Source organism: Sparus aurata, chromosome 9, assembly GCF_900880675.1.
Source record: "Sparus aurata chromosome 9, fSpaAur1.1, whole genome shotgun sequence".
NCBI lineage: Eukaryota > Metazoa > Chordata > Actinopteri > Spariformes > Sparidae > Sparus > Sparus aurata.
The window spans coordinates 22,383,385-22,399,129 of NC_044195.1; the positions used below are offsets into that span (position 1 = coordinate 22,383,385).

General features: G+C 43.4%; 1 protein-coding gene across 7 annotated transcripts in view; it reads right to left on the reverse strand.

The window, feature by feature from the left end:
* vwc2l (von Willebrand factor C domain containing 2 like) overlaps nt 1-15,334 on the reverse strand; it is a 29,905-nt gene extending 14,571 nt beyond the window's left edge. Inside the window, exons 1-4 of one of the 7 annotated variants that reach the window (XM_030429072.1) lie at nt 14,283-15,334; nt 12,788-13,302; nt 6,180-6,293; nt 4,892-5,138 (exon numbers count right to left, since the gene is read on the reverse strand). In XM_030429072.1, the coding sequence (XP_030284932.1) occupies nt 5,067-5,138; nt 6,180-6,293; nt 12,788-13,201 (600 nt within the window). In that variant the 5' untranslated portion in view covers nt 13,202-13,302; nt 14,283-15,334 and the 3' untranslated portion in view covers nt 4,892-5,066. Of the gene's footprint in view, nt 1-4,891; nt 5,139-6,179; nt 6,294-12,787; nt 13,303-14,187; nt 14,240-14,282 lie in introns of those variants that run through there. The other 6 variants (XM_030429067.1, XM_030429069.1, XM_030429066.1 and 3 more) reach the window with 6 other exon arrangements.
* Between the last annotated feature and the right edge of the window lie 411 nt (nt 15,335-15,745).

Consider the following 15,745-nt stretch of genomic DNA (forward strand, 5'->3'; position numbering starts at 1 on the left):
GCAGCAGCAACGACAAGAAGAGACGCACTGTTTATAAGCCAGTAGAGACCAGTGGAAAGGGCTGTAGTGACGCTGGATGCTCTAATGCGACTTTTATCAGCCAATTTTGCCAGGACGCATTAGGAGGCACCAAATGGGAAGTGGTCAGGCTTGTATTTTCTAATGGAATCCGCGGCAGTCTGGATGCGCTCCAGCCTCGAATTGAATATGAGCGACATTAAGTAGAGAGGGGAGAGGGACACTGGAAATGAGAGTGAATACGTAACCCCACTCTCTGACTGTGCTCGTACTTCCTGAAGCTAAAAAACAATCCAAATTTAGAATGAGATCCACACGATCATGTTGATGTGAGTGTTTAACTGCAGAGCCAGGATCAGAACAGAAGACTTTCCGTCCCGGTGGTAGAACACTTCCTGTTTATCAGATGTAACTTCCTCTGATATGTCAGACAGCTGCCTGCCGGGATTAAAAAAAAAAACAAAACTTGGACGTGAAGCTATTTATCGGATGTGAAGTTTTCTAAAGGGGCACCGAAAGTTGTCAGAATATTTAGTTAAAAATCAGACTTTTTTTTAAAAAAGGGCAATACGAGCAGAAACAATGTCTCCACTTGCTGTGCTGAAGCTTCTGTTGCCTATTTGTGTTCTGGTGTAAGAAGCCGTGCTCCGCGTCTCCAGCTTTAAAAGATTCACGCTCCCAGTGATGTTAATGATGATCGATTTTGTCTGCTCGTTCGTTGCGTCTTGCATATTTTAGATCCGCCGCTCCCTGATGTAGAGCACTTCTTCGGGCCTTTTCTCTTTTTCAGTGGCGCTGCACTGAAATGATAAAGACTTGTGAGCGTGCACAACGATGGCGAACACCCTTTGAAAACTTTGCTCTGCCCTCATTGCTTTTTAACACAGTCAAATTGACTCGCTACTGATGGTGCACCAGTATTGTGAACTGATAAATGCATGTAGATGTGTTAAGTTGGGGAACCTTATGCACGGAATAAGGCGCATAAGGTCCATTTTACCTACAAGTGTGTGTCGCTACTTTACTGGTGCATCGTTGGTACAAACAATTCCACTGTAAACTGGGAAGAATCGTGTTGTACCATAATATAAAGCTTTACCACACATTCCTCTCATATTCTACCCACACAGGCAGCTGTCACCAGACATTTAATATACCCCAGCAAGAGTTAAACACACCTATAGTCCTCCTCCCCGCTGTCAGTTTGAGCGATCATACAGAAATGTAGCGGCGACGTTTCATACATATGGACGATTGACTGCATTTTGACAGACTTAATCGGCTGGGGGCAGGCGAGGTGGGATTCAGGGTCAGTGGTGGAAAATATATAAGGGGGCTGCCGTGGTGTCTCCGTTCATGATGTCATGGCTGCAGTTTGGCTTCACGACTCTGCTCTTTTCTCCAGCTGCGGTGTTCTGGCTCGGTCTCGTTGCTGGTAATTAGATATATAAAGCTCACTTAGCTCTGTTGTCCATGAGTGAAGATGAAGTACTATAACCTTGGGCAACATATAACAGCAATTACACACCTCACTTTATATTGACACTTCCAGCAGCAGAAACCCAGCGTTCGGTAAAGATTATGTTGGGTAACAATAAATACGTCTCGTCAGGGAATTGAGGTGACGGCAGTTTGCGGTAATGAGCTTGTGTGTTTATTGCGGCCTTTAAACAGGGGTCCAAACTAACTTGGTGTGTTTACATGCACACTCATATCCCTGTTATGATCTTTCGGAACAAATGATTTGCTTTTCGTGTAAACATTGTATCCTCATTTCAGAAACCTGTATAGGCACCTCTAACCCCTCCTCTGAGAAACCTAATGTCGGAGTTGTATAAAGAACTTAGAAGTCAGGCTTTAAGAAGCGTAAAGATATCGTGTTTAACAATATGTAACACTTTTGTGCACCGCCACTGGTGCCAAAAGGAGGCGATGCCCTTAGAACTACCTATTGCCACCAACCCCCTCCGGCCTGTTTGATAGTCACGTCTGCAATCTGAATTCTGTATATTTTCTTAAGAGAAAGTCTGGAAAAACAAAATTCCGACTGTCTTAACGCTGTATTGTTGCTCTCGTCCTTTTATTACTGCTGATAAAACGGATGAAACTAAATGCAGAATGCAGCAGGCTCCTTGTAGCCAGAAAACAAAAGAAAAATTGACTCATTCTTAAATGCTGAGAGAGCTCAGCTGGTGCAGAGATGAGAACCGGCTGGATGTGGCGGAGCCAGACGGACCTGCATTGATGCAGATGAGCAGACACCGGGATATTGCTGCAATGACATGTAAAGAGGGAATGAGTTATCAGGTTTTCTCAAAGGTGTTTACAAGTTCACATACTTGTGTCGAAGTTAATGCGCGACCGATCAGAACTCTCCGTGCGGTTCATGTCCGCTGACCGTCTTAACAAAAGCAGCAAGAGGCAGGGTCAACACAAAAACATCCATCTAATATTTATAGCGGCTTTTTTCTTAACATAACATTCCTGTCCACGACGGAGCCTTTACTCAGCAGTGGACGGTCGATTACATGTCAGTCCAAAGTGTCTAATTATGGGTAAAAGCACGGCACAAACATGAATTCTCTGTAGCAGCAGGACAATTAGTTGAGTGGATGGTAAGGATCCAGCTAACACCACTTTGGATTAATATTTGATCAGCTGCCAGACATGCAGCAAGGACATTCCTCTAAAACATAACAAAGGGAATAATTAGACACAGTTTTACTCCAGTCTGCATATGGCACGGATTCAGTCTCCCCCTCTTCTCCCTATAAGGCATATCGCTATCTTAAGAGGATAGAGAAGGAGACGATTAGACATCTTATAGTCCTTAGAGCACAAATTAGTGATGCAGGACTAAGTCCGCTAAACCTTTCATTTGTTTTTCTGAGCAAAATGCTTTGCCTCAAATAGCGGCTGCTGGTAGATTGTAGGAATAAATCGGAATTTAATTCAACATCAGTATTAACATATATTACTCATTTGGTTTGAGGCGATGCAATCAATATTTTTTGAAAGTGAGTGTAAGCTAGGAGGATGAAAACTAAGTCTTGGCTTTGTTGTTGCTCACATTCATATTTATCATTGCCAAACTAACCGAGGATAGTTAAAGTCGGCTGGCTTCTCGATATACTGTATGCATTGTTGAGTTTTCTCCTCCGAGGGTATGTTTTGATATCACAGGCATCATTTCATCCATTACTGACCATAACATTACTGTTGGTCACTTTTTCAAAACCTTCCACACTGTCGGCACAACAAAGTGCCTGCATTGCTTCCTGTTTTGCATTCAGCGACCACATCTTTCAAACCAGCCATGTCGCCAGGATAAAATGGGCACCAATCATTTCTGCAAACCACTGATCCATTTACATGCGTGTGTCATGTTGTTACATGTTTACGTTACATGTGACCTGACCATCACTTTGGTAGGTAAGGGGGATGCTGACGAACTTACAGGCAAGAAGTCTGCCAAGCCACTGACCATGGTTCAAGACTGTGTTTCAACATTTATAACTGAGAAACCGTGCAGTATTTTTCATTTTTCATTGTGACCAAAGCAGCCATTTTAAACCAAAACATGATCTTGTGATTTTTTTTTTAATTGAGTGACCACAATTGCAGCATTTTCACAACAGAAATTAGAAAAAATTAAAGGAATCAAAGTAATGTGAATCTGCAACATAAAGAAGTGCAAAGATTCAATTTCAGTGGTTTGCAGAGACATACATTTCCAACATCGACTGTATCACCAAAACTGTATATTCACTCTCCTTTTGGCATGTTTACGTACTTTCAGGTTTATGTTCAACGTTAAATCCCTGTAAATTAAACTGCAATTTCTTGCATTCACATCTTTATCGAAAAAGCCATGAATTAATAAAAACATGAGTATGAAATTCAACACTGAGCGCTTATTTGCAGTCTCTGATGACCCGTATGACAGACCTGTGGCAGCTGGGGAAAGAGGAAAAGTCTCATTGCTAGGGATGATGTGGCGTTAACACCATTCCCCTCCAGTCACAGGGTGGTTTACAGTCTTTACTCTCCATTCTTCAACTCCATACTGGAATTCTTTTCATTGTGAAAGTCAGAAAAGGTCAAAAGTTGACCATTGCTCATGTGACCAGATGTTATGGATGTCTGGACGTATCTGCAGATTACAGTTAGTGAAGGATCGCCCATGCAAGAAACATTCTCTCCCACATAATGTGTGACGTTGATGAGAGCAGACAGGGTTGACTAACACCGTAGCTATCCAATACATATGTATAGTGACAACGTATAGTTTTGTATTGTGTTATGTAATTAGTCTCATTTTGTGAATTTGGAATGACTCTGTGCAAAAATGGAAAAAAAATACATCATGAATAAAAGACACTACAATTAAAAGTAGTGCTACATACTGTAATGCTAGCTGTTGTCATGTTTCTAGGGTGATTGTTTAAGATTGACACTGTGTTATTCTTGGCTGAGTAATGTTGTCGGTGCTGCGGCAGAAGGGTTGATTCGGAGATGTGTATGAAGTGCTGCATTCATGCATTCTGAATGTGAAATGACTTGTCGGGCTGGGCTGCGTGTCTGTAAAGAGAACGGTGTGAGGAGCTTTGAACCTAGTCCAGACAATTGTGGTTTACCAATTGCACAGAACTGTGAAACACAAAGTAGAGGGCTAACTGTGAGAGACGTTGTTTTTTCACCATCACGAGTGGCCTTTAAAAATGAAATCATTTCAGAGCTTGATGATGATTTTCTGTTGGTCGATCTAGCGGATTGACCTGTAAAGCAGATGAGGTGGAAGCCTGCTGTTGCTGGTGCCTCATAGCCATGAGTATATTAAAAATGTCATTTGAAAAAGAAAACTACGACAGTCCTTCAATGTATTCAGCATTGCCCGGTGCTCTCGGTGCATCCTTTTGTGCGAGGTCTACCGTGAAGAGGATCAGTCATGGCTCAGCCCAGACATATAAAAGAAAATGGAGCACAGGCAACACTCTGACGTGCTGCCAGATGTTTTGGTGAAGAAAAAGTCTCCTGTTGTCGCCGTCTTATTGGCCGGGTATTAGAGTGAATCGGCCGTCATGCCTTTCAATCCCGCTCTGAGACAAATGGAGACGGAGCTGGGAAGCAATGAATAGTCAAATAACCTTCAGTTGGGGCAAATGGTAATGTGAAATACTCAAAGGCTGCACAACAGGGTCACATGAACCTCACCCATGCGGCTAATGGGAGTGATGGGAATGGGCTGACAGTCAAACTGCATGCTGCTGTTGACCAAGACAAAACAATGTTTGACTGGCGGTCAGGAAATACAGAGAGAGAGAAAGAGGAGGCACGAGTTGGATGCTAAAACACCCCTGATACTTGAACGAGGGTACTTTAAGTGAGTTCAGACCAGAAAAGAACTTCTTTTAAAATTCTTTGTGGCCTAATTGTTTGCGCTTAATAACGTCTTCTAATTAGGACCCTTGTTGCCGCTGGCAAATTGGATAGGAAAATCAATTTGAGCAATCATTTTTACAGCTTTTATGGCTGATTTGTCTCATAGGTGTCAGTGCTGAAAAGCAGAGTCACTAATTACTGTTGTGTGCGATGTGTAGGCAGCACTGTCTATGTGCTGTTTTAAATTCATTGTTGTGACTGTACATGTGCTCCATCAGTACGTTTCAGTAATTACGGTACATCAATTTCTGCAAAGACTTTTCTTTTATTGAAAGAACAATCAAAAGTTAAGAAAAACTGGGAAATTACAAAGTGTATTCTATTGTTTATATCTATTATAAGTACAGAGTGGTAATAAGCAATATGTTTTTCTCTGGAAATGAAATTGCCTCAACTCAGTCATAAGCCTAAGCTGCACTGCACAGGATAGATTAGTACCTGTCTCCTGGGGATTTAAGGAAAGGTGCGTAGAAATGAAAGTACTAAGGCTGCCTGTTTTACTTCCAAATCAAGCAATTAACATCACTTTTCTCTAAATCAGAAACTATTCAAGATAATCTGATTGTGTGTACCTTTGTCACTGAAAGTGTCAGAGCCCTCCCCCACTTTTTCAACTCTGCATCCCTTCCCTAGGGGGGATCGCAGGAAGCACGGACGGGATTGTTCACATTTGAGTTCACATCCCAGCCCTAGCCTGACGATCTGGGATCTGAACTCACCCTATAGCTCCTGGTTCTTGATTGCAGCTGCGCTGAGGCCAGAGGCACGCCGGCAGCCGTGCTGGGGGCACTGGTCCCTTCCTCATCTGACGGGGAACCCTGTAGGTGAAACACCTACTAAGGTTGAGTGGCAGGACTAAGAAAACAAGAGTAGAAAATACACCCACTGCTAGAAATTCTACATTGTATTAAATATGATGAAATCCACGTGGACAAGTTGGTGCTGGGAAATTCATACCAGGTTGCTGATGCATGAGTTATACCAGCATTAGATTCAACTACTGACATTGCACTGCAGTCAGCAGCTATGTGACTTGCCCAATACCACTTGCATGACAATAACTGACCTATTGCATAATGAGATTTTCAGCATAATGTAACAGGGAACTTAACCAAGAGTTGCTGGATGACAAGCAGCGATCAATTATTCATTTAAACCCATGCATCCAAGCGACCCAGAGGCTCCAAACTCCAAACATCTCAGTCTTAGATGCTGTGTCTCTGCATGTCCATCATCTGCTACTGAATATAAATGCAAAACCTTTAGCAAGTCGCACAATCACGGCAAAGGAAATGCCATGAGGCCCACACCAAAGGTTAACCTGTCGCCATCTCTAAACAGGGTCTGTATACCAGACTGGCGACCTTTGATTTCCTTGAACACTGCAGGGTTCCGACGCTTTCATGCACTCACTGAAGATCCCCAGCCTTCCTGCAGGATGTGGACTAAGATGTAAGAGTTAGGTGTGTGGTCTTCCATAGGGGAGGGGGAGTTCACCTTGCACGACAGATTCCTTCTCTCCGTCTTTCGGTCATGTCATTTTCACTGAGATAATCAATAAGAACGAATGAACGCTTTTTTTTTTTTTCCACCCTCAAGTAAGAAGAAATGCCCTTCCCTCTCCGGGCCTTCCAGTCAAGGTTAGCAGGAGAGCGAGCCGCACTATTGATGGACTCGATCTCACAACAAACTGCAAGGTTTATGCACTCATGGTGGCTCCTCGCAAAATCTGTGGGCCTGCATCCTAATGTGGGACTGAGCTTGATGCCGTCTGACGTGCAAACGCACCAATCAGTGCAGATTAAGTACATAGGTTTTAATTGGGCTGATCTCACACGCCCTGTATTAAGAACAGCACTGTGTCACTTTAACCCTGATGTGCCAATTCATAAAGTATGATGTTTGATATGTTCATGATCGATTTCTTGATTGTTCAGTAATTTTTTTCAGAGCCCTAGGTAAACTCTTCAAAACGCTTGTTTTCGTCCAATTAACAATTCAAATCCCAAATGCATTCGTTTTAAGGTAAAACACGTTATATTCTACGAAGATGACCCATTTCTCATGTATGTAGTATGAAAAATGTCAGGGATCATAGATGGTGTATCACTTAGACTGCATGACAGTTCATGGGGATGTTGAATTGGTGATTTTTTTTGCATGTTGTGGATCATCAAGCTTGTTTTCACTCCCAACACGTCAAATACAGTAGCCTGGTCAGTGGCCATATGCTATCATGTCAGACACTGTAGGTGCCCCTCTAGTCCAGTCGTATAACCAGCAACAAGTCCAAGTTAGGGGGCGGATGGGTGGGTCATTCACAGAAGTAAGTTTTTATTTTTTTTGCCTAACACTAACAATGTAGTTTTAGTGCCTAAACCTTACCAAGTGTTTCTGTTAGCCTAACCCTGACCACGCAGTGTTGATGCCTAACCCTAAACAAGTAGGTTGAGTTCCTTCACGTAATCAAGTTGGTTTAGCTCCTAACCCTAACCAAACTGTGACCTTTTGATAACATAATAATAACAATAAATATAATAATAATAATAATAACATTCTAAATATCCTAATATGTTTTTGTCGTTATGCTTTGAAAGTGTAACTTAATGTTGTATATTACGAATCGTTGCCAACTCGACTGCAGAGCCTTTATTTGAAGGTCAAGCCAGACTTTGCAAGAAGCTTGATAGTGCTAACTTGAGGAGCACTTTGTGTAAAAATGAATAAATAAATGACATTAGAGGGGTTGGTAGAGTGTCACAGTTTGTAGCTTGAGATCACCAAGCCAACAGAGCTGCTGTGTTTGATGAGGTGGGAGTAAGAATGTGCTGCGACCGCCATGTAATTGTGGGCTGTTATCAAGAACTATGCTACTTTGTGATTGTTGAGTCTTGAGTAAAGTGTGCGGGGGAATTGATTATTTTTCCACTGGAATAAGATTTTTCTGGGGATTTGATTCCTGGCGCCACAAAAAAAGAGTCAAAGCCCTTGATGCGCACGTTGTCTTTGACTCGTTAAACACAGAGAAGCAGAAATTAGACTTTCTTCTTTGATGAATGCCTATCATTCATTCATTGCATATCATTCATCTTCATGTCAGTTGACTGATCAGTTAATCAATTATTTCAGCGCCCCTTAACATAGACATAAATTCCCTTTTAACAATCCAAAACCAGAACGCTGTGACTTGATGCTCATCCATCTGAATACACTAAAAGGCAGATGAAAATTAAAAGCAATTAAAAAAACAAAACATTTTAAGTTTAACATTGACAACTGAATCCGTAGCTTTGTCTGTCCGGTTCTTTGTTGGGGGTTTTTTTGGGCTGATTTCTCAAGGATTTCCACAAAATGTACCTGAATGGTTAACGACGATGCTTGTCTGCATTTTATTTGGCTGAACTCACTGTGTCATCCCCCTGCCTGCTTCAATTTGTTTCGGTGACATGAAATGCTAATATTCACAGGTGCAACACGTTCCTACATCTTCCCCTGCTTTGCCCCGAAGTCATGAAACCAAATGGAAACAATTATACTGAGATCACAAAAAGTTTGTGCTGAAGCGTTGCGTGGCAGGTAAAGAGAAGGAGACAATGAGACGTACAGTGTTTTTCTCATACTGATAACTAGTTATGATTTTTATCTAAACATTGATTTAAGTTTACATACAGTCATTGTTGTTGTGTACCCAGGTTCATGTTCCTGTGATACTAGTAGTTAGCCTAAACACTGCAGCACTTTACAATATTTTCACACTGTATCAGTAATGGGCTGAATTACTTGTATTGGAAATGTATTGGTTTAACAGCCTGCAGTGTTAATGTTCTATGTCCAGTGTGTAGGATTTATGGGGATCTATTAGGAAAAAAAGGAATGATAAAGGGGTGACTTTTTATTTATTTCAATCATTAGTGTGTTATCACCTGAAACTAAGGATTGTTGTGTTCTTGTTCTCCTCCATGGAGTCAGCCATTTTGCACCACCACGTTTCAACAGTTTCTACGTTTTTCGCTGCCACTGTAGGGGAGGTTGAGATGACAGGGTACTAACTCGGTTTGTTGCAATCTGCCACATCACTGATAAATACCACTAAACCCTATGCGCTGGACCTTTTAAACTCACACCAAGCTGCACCAGACAGCAGGTTAAACCACCTTCATGCTACCTGTGCAAGATCCAAACAGTCAACAGATGAAAGTAGTGAAGAGCTGGTTGAGCATTTAGAGACGGACATCTCCCCTGGAGGTGGTAGAGACCGAAAACATAGCTAACAGAGAATTAATACTGGACTGACATTCATCAGCTGGCTTGAGTCTAAATGAAAGCTAATGTCTGCTGGATGTGTAAACACCTCCACCATGAAGACTGCAAGTGGACTTCATATGTTGAGATTGTCCTTTGAACCGGTTCTGATGCCTCCAAGTGGACACAGAAATAGAGGCCAGTAACGCTTCTTAAAGTGAAATGTTTTAGTTGTAGTGTTGAGTTGCATTGACAAATTGTATACACTGTATTGTCCCAGTGTCGTTGTCAAATGTTGGCTTTGAACGTTTTGCGGATATGAACAACGCGAAAATAACATCTGATCCTTCTGTAAAAAAAGGAAAAATGCCAGATTGACTTAGGAGAGCGAAACAGTGCTCCTTGGAAACTTTTTCTGTGACTTATTGATCACAGAGCAAAGTACAAGTCTAACCACCGTTTCCTGGTTTCATACTTCAAATGTGAAATATATGCACTATTTACAGCCTTATTTATCACTACAAGGCTTGAGGCATGAAATGTCCACGCTCTGACAGAAGAAGAAAACAGCTTTTAATAAGATAGCATGCTCGGAGTTCAAAACTGACAAATGTTCTCTGTTGTTTTAGATGAACTGTCTTTAAAATACTGATATGAAATGTACGAAGGTGTCCTGTATAGATGCAAAATTGCATATTCGATTCTTCGATTTTTTCTTCCTTGGATATACACATTATATGATCTCTTAATATCTCTATTATGGTGAACACTCACGTTCGGCAGTCGATCTTGATGATGCCTTCTAAGGCTTAATTTCAAGTAGTCATTTATTTCTGGAGAGTGTCTGTCATTTCAAGTTGGTTGCACACGATAGATGTTTGAGAGGTGCACTGACATTTCGACTCTTCCACAACAGATTGGAGGAAGCGATTACTTTGTGAATCCGATATTTTAGACGGGGAAAAAAAACTGATGAAATAAGCCAAAGAGAAAATTGGCAATGTCATCCTAATACCAATTTGTTGGCTTGAAGACGTCGGTTTTCTACCTCTAATATGATGTCAAAGCATGTAATAGCTAAATCCAGAAAAAGGGGTAAATTCAGGTACCAAATAATGACAAGAGAAGTAACCAGGAAATCACGACAGATCCGATACTTACAGATTTGCAGCATTAAGCTGACACAACTACAATGGACACACTAACCTTAACTGGTTGCTGATATTTATTCGCAAAGACATGAACAAGTGCCATGATTAACAATGGAGCGACACCAATGTTTAGGCTGCATCGTGTCATATTGTGTCTCAATCACTTATAGCCCCGATCCACATGTGAGAAATCTGAATGAGGAGGGTTTTTCCTTGTGGCCAGCAACAGTTTAAACACAGACTGCCGTTGTCACGCTCATAGTGTCATTTCAAATCAGACGGTGCTGTCATGCTCCATAACAACCGCTGAGACGCCGGTCTGATGGGTAAAGAAAAAAAAAAACAGCGCTCCCTTTTGCAGGAGACACAGGGAAACCGAATGTGCCAGCAGTGACTCAGTGTCCACAAATCAAAGCATTAAAAATATGGTTATAGCATCTGTCAGATTGGTGATGCTGGGTGAGTGTTCAGTTGATGGGTGCAGGAAGGGGGGGGGGGCGGTATGACATCACTCTGGGTGGCAGCCATCTTTGTGCCCTTGGCCAATAAACACATCTTCATGATATTCTTTTTACAGTACGCCAGGAATTGATACGTATTCACACCAACCCGAGAGCCTCGCTGACCCGAACCCATCCAACCCGCCTCCCACCCCCACCTCAGGTCAGTGCTGCTGTTGAGCTGCATATGAACAATATTTACACACTGGATTCTGTCAACAAGTTGCAACAACAGAACAGGGTCGTGAAAGGTGTGAGATTATCACGGTATGAGCCATCTGGGAAAATATCACAGTTTTCACGCTCCAGCGGTCTTACACAATTACTATTACTTGTGGCTCAGATCTGGCAAACAGGAGTGGACCGTGTGTGGGCCGGATGAACATGCCTGGTGTGGGCCAGATCTGGGCAAGAGCAATTTTGTTATCAGGGAAGCCTAAAAATTTGAAGGATACAATCTCCTGGCAGATATAAATATATATTTATATTTTCACAAATAAGACTAATATGGTAGAATGCAGTACCATAGATGCACAGTGTGATAAACATGGTATCCCTGCAATCCTAGGACCTTAAGCATTGTGTAAGTTTGTGCACTACGTACACATTTTTGTTGAAAACATTCAAAAACGAACTAAGATCATCGAGAGGATGTGAAGAAACAGTTCTGACATTGTGTCCAAGATGTCTCTGCATTATTTGGCAAATATATCTTTTGAAATTAGCATGCTAACCAGCTAGCCCCTTCTTGGATGACAGTCTGATATAAAACGACACCAACCCTCCCCCATTGCTCTGAGCTCCCGGTCCCAGCAGAGTCAACTGATACGACCCCCAGCTGCACAGTTAACCCTGCTTTCCAGCTAACAGCGGCTATAGCTTAGTATGTAAGAATTGGTGCCCCCTATTTGCAAATAGGGGGCACCAATTCTTGCATACCGTGCCTTTAAGATTAACCTCTGTCCCCCTGAGACATGGCTGCTGCCACAATGACAACATCATGACCTCAGATCCCATTTCATATGTGAATTTACTGACGTTGATCACTTTTTATGAATATGCATATCTGGTTATTGGGTGTTCATATTCCTGTGTGTATGTGACAGGACATGTTAGATGGTTCCTTCAGTAGCATCCAGACCTCCAGACTGACTGAGACCGACTAAATCAGCCTGGCACGATGGACCCAACTCACGAGCATCAGTCACTACAGCCCTTAAAATGTGATCTAAACTGTTTTATCATTAAAGGAAATATCAGATAGAAGCAGAAAGAAAAACATGTATGCACGTTCCTTCTACTGTATGAGGCAAGATCCTACTGAGTAGGCTATGTTTTATACTTCTGCCATGACTTTGGTTTATCTCCAAGTTGACGGATTTGAATCTGAATGTAAAACAAAAATGCAAGATGTAATGTTTTAAGAGAGCTTACCTTGAATTCTTCCAGGATTTTATAGGTTTTCCCTCGGTACTCGCAAAAGTTTTTAACCTCCTTGCACTCGGGGCAGCATCCGTTGTGCTCCACTTTGGTGCACTTGGGGTGAAGTTTGGGGCACTCCGGCTGGTCGCACACGGGCCCGTCCTCCGTGCACACGCACGGACAGTTCGAGTGTCCCGGGTAGAAGCGCTCCCCGAGTTTGTAGACGAAGCCGCTGTCGTCCACGCATCCTTTCCCCCGGTAGTCGTCGAAGACGATGTTCTCTCCGGCGCTACGCTCCGCCTCGTCCGCGGCGTAATCCTCGGGGTTACCCACCGAGGCCGGGGACACGGCGCTCAGGGCCAGCAGGAGGACGGAGGCGGCCGACAGAAGAGGGCCCATCCTTCGCCGTGGCATCGAAATCCACATTGAGCAAAGATTATGTGGATGTCATCCCTAGGCTCCCGGTATCCTCTCTGGATCCGTCCTGCGCTTCATTATCACCATCATCATCAAGTGAGGAAATGGGGCTGCAGTGAGAAATAAGAGGTGGTGTGATGGGTGGTGACTCACTGCTGTTGTTCTGAACATCCCAATAAATACCAGTAAACAAATACTTTAGATTATCCCCCCCCCCCTCAGGCCTACAGTGCGTCCTGTCCTGCTGCTGTGTTTACAGGGAAGATACGAGTTTATTTATTATTCTACAATCCACACCCCCCATATCACGGCTGCTACTCAACAGGCTAATGCCACATATCATCTCCGAAAGACAAACCCTTTTCTTTAACACGAGCTGTGTGTGCGCTTGTGTTGGTGTTGGTGTTGGTGGAGGTGGAGGTGCTGATTCACATGACTCTCTCGCAAAAAATAAATCTCTCAGCGACGGGGTTTAAACATCCATTATGTGAGGTGGGTGGAGTGGGATCCTCACGGCGTTCTCCCTCCACATTCTCTAAAGCCCAACCTATTTGCTCAATTTCTTATCTTTAAAAAAAAAAGAAAAAAAAACTCCAGGAGACAACAGGTAGCTTAACCGTCTATTTCAGCCGATAAAAAACAAACAAACAAAAACATAAAGGGATCACAAACGACCGCTCCAACATGTGGACTTACAATAACCTGTTCAGTCATGTGACATGCAGATGTTCTGATTCATAAATGCGCAATGAATTGAACCCAAAATGCATCACTCGCCTTTTTTTCCCCCTTTCCCCTTTCTTTCCCCCTCCACACACACACACACACACACACACATATACGCGCGCGCGCGTGGACACACACACACACACACACACACACACACACAGACACACACACAGAGCTGGATACAGACAGTTGAGCAACATACAGCTGCAAATAAAGACCCCCCCCCCCCCCCCCCCTCCACCTCCACCACCTCCCTTCTTCTTCACCTCCTCGGCTTAGAATCGCCTGGTCTCTAAGTGTTGCGCGTCCTGACAGATCAATTGCAAACGCAAGTGACAACAGGGATGTATACTCAACTCACCGCGGTTTTTTTGGGGGGGTGGGGTTGGAGGGGAAATCGCCTGGTAGTCCGCTGAGTGTGAAGCAGCAGATCGGAGAGATAGCCGCCTACAGCCTGTGTGAAACTTCACTTTATCCACCGGGTTTTGAATTCACCCCAAGACTCCACCAGACACTATAATCCTCCCTTCTCGGTCGTGATGGTTGCTTTTAAAAAAAATTTAATTTTTTTTTTTTAAGGAAAGCAAGCAATTAAACACCACAAGCCTTTCGGAGGTGTGCTCCCCTCCTCTCCGGCGCAAAGACAAAAAAAGATATCCACATAAAAGTAGGTCTGCTTCATGGTTATCCTCCCCGGACTCACCTTATTCGAGACAATATCACAGTTCACGTCCGAAGGCATGCGGTACAGAGACACACACAGAAAGAGAGAGAGAGAGAGAGATAGGGGGAGAGAACGAGAAAAATCCTCTTTAACGTTCCCTGAGAATTAAAATTCAATATTTCCCAACGAAGCAGGTGGACGTTAGAGAGCGAGAGGCAGCAGCAGCAGTCAGTCTTGTTGCACACATGTGTGCGCGTACATCCAGCGGTGGCTCGGAAAAAACAAAAATGAAATCCACCAGGGCAGAAGTTGGATGAGAAAACGAAACCGAGCGGGATCGGAGTTCGGTCATCGCTCGAGGGTCGCGTTCATCGTGCGTCAGGCGAGAGAGCCCGAGAGAGGAGGGAGCGCTCCGACTTTCAGCACCTTGGAGAGCGACTGTCCTCCTGCGTCCTGCGCCGAGCCGAGCTGAGCTGAGCAGAGCAGAGCAGAGCGCCCCCCTCCTCCCCCTCTCTGTCACCCACAGACACAACACATCCCGCCAGCCGAGAACTCCCACTGCATTCCCTGGAAAAAAAAAATCAAGTCGAGAATAAGTGGTCAGTGGCTGGTCAGAGAGAGAGGTTTGTCCTGGAAGAGCGGCGCGTAAACGGACGAGGTGGCCTACATGTGTCAGAGAACGAGTGGCTTGTTGTGTCTGTGCGCGTGTCTTCACGCACGACCCGCGACGTTTTTTTTTTTTTTTTTTTTTTCCCCCCTGACTCACTCATTATTTGCAGCACAGTGTACAGGAACACATTTGTATTCTAGGTGCGACGCAAAAGGAAAAAAAAAAAAAAGACAAAAAACAGTCCTACTTCTCAGCCTTCATAACAACAACAACAACAGAAAAATACAGTAAACCTTTTTTTTTTTTTGCAGAGCAGCCTCAGCTTTGTTTTACAGACGGTAGCCCGTAGGGGCCACTGCCTGACTACATTCAGTGTGAGAGCAGATGACTGAGTGAGACCCCCCAAGACTATCACTTAATTAGTTACTCCCAGGAGGAATCATGCACATCTTATCAACAGCAACCTTATGGCCCCATCTTGTTCAAATATTACCACGTGTTCAATGTCTTTATCTTCGTAATGATTAAAACCTGCTTTTTCTACTGGAGC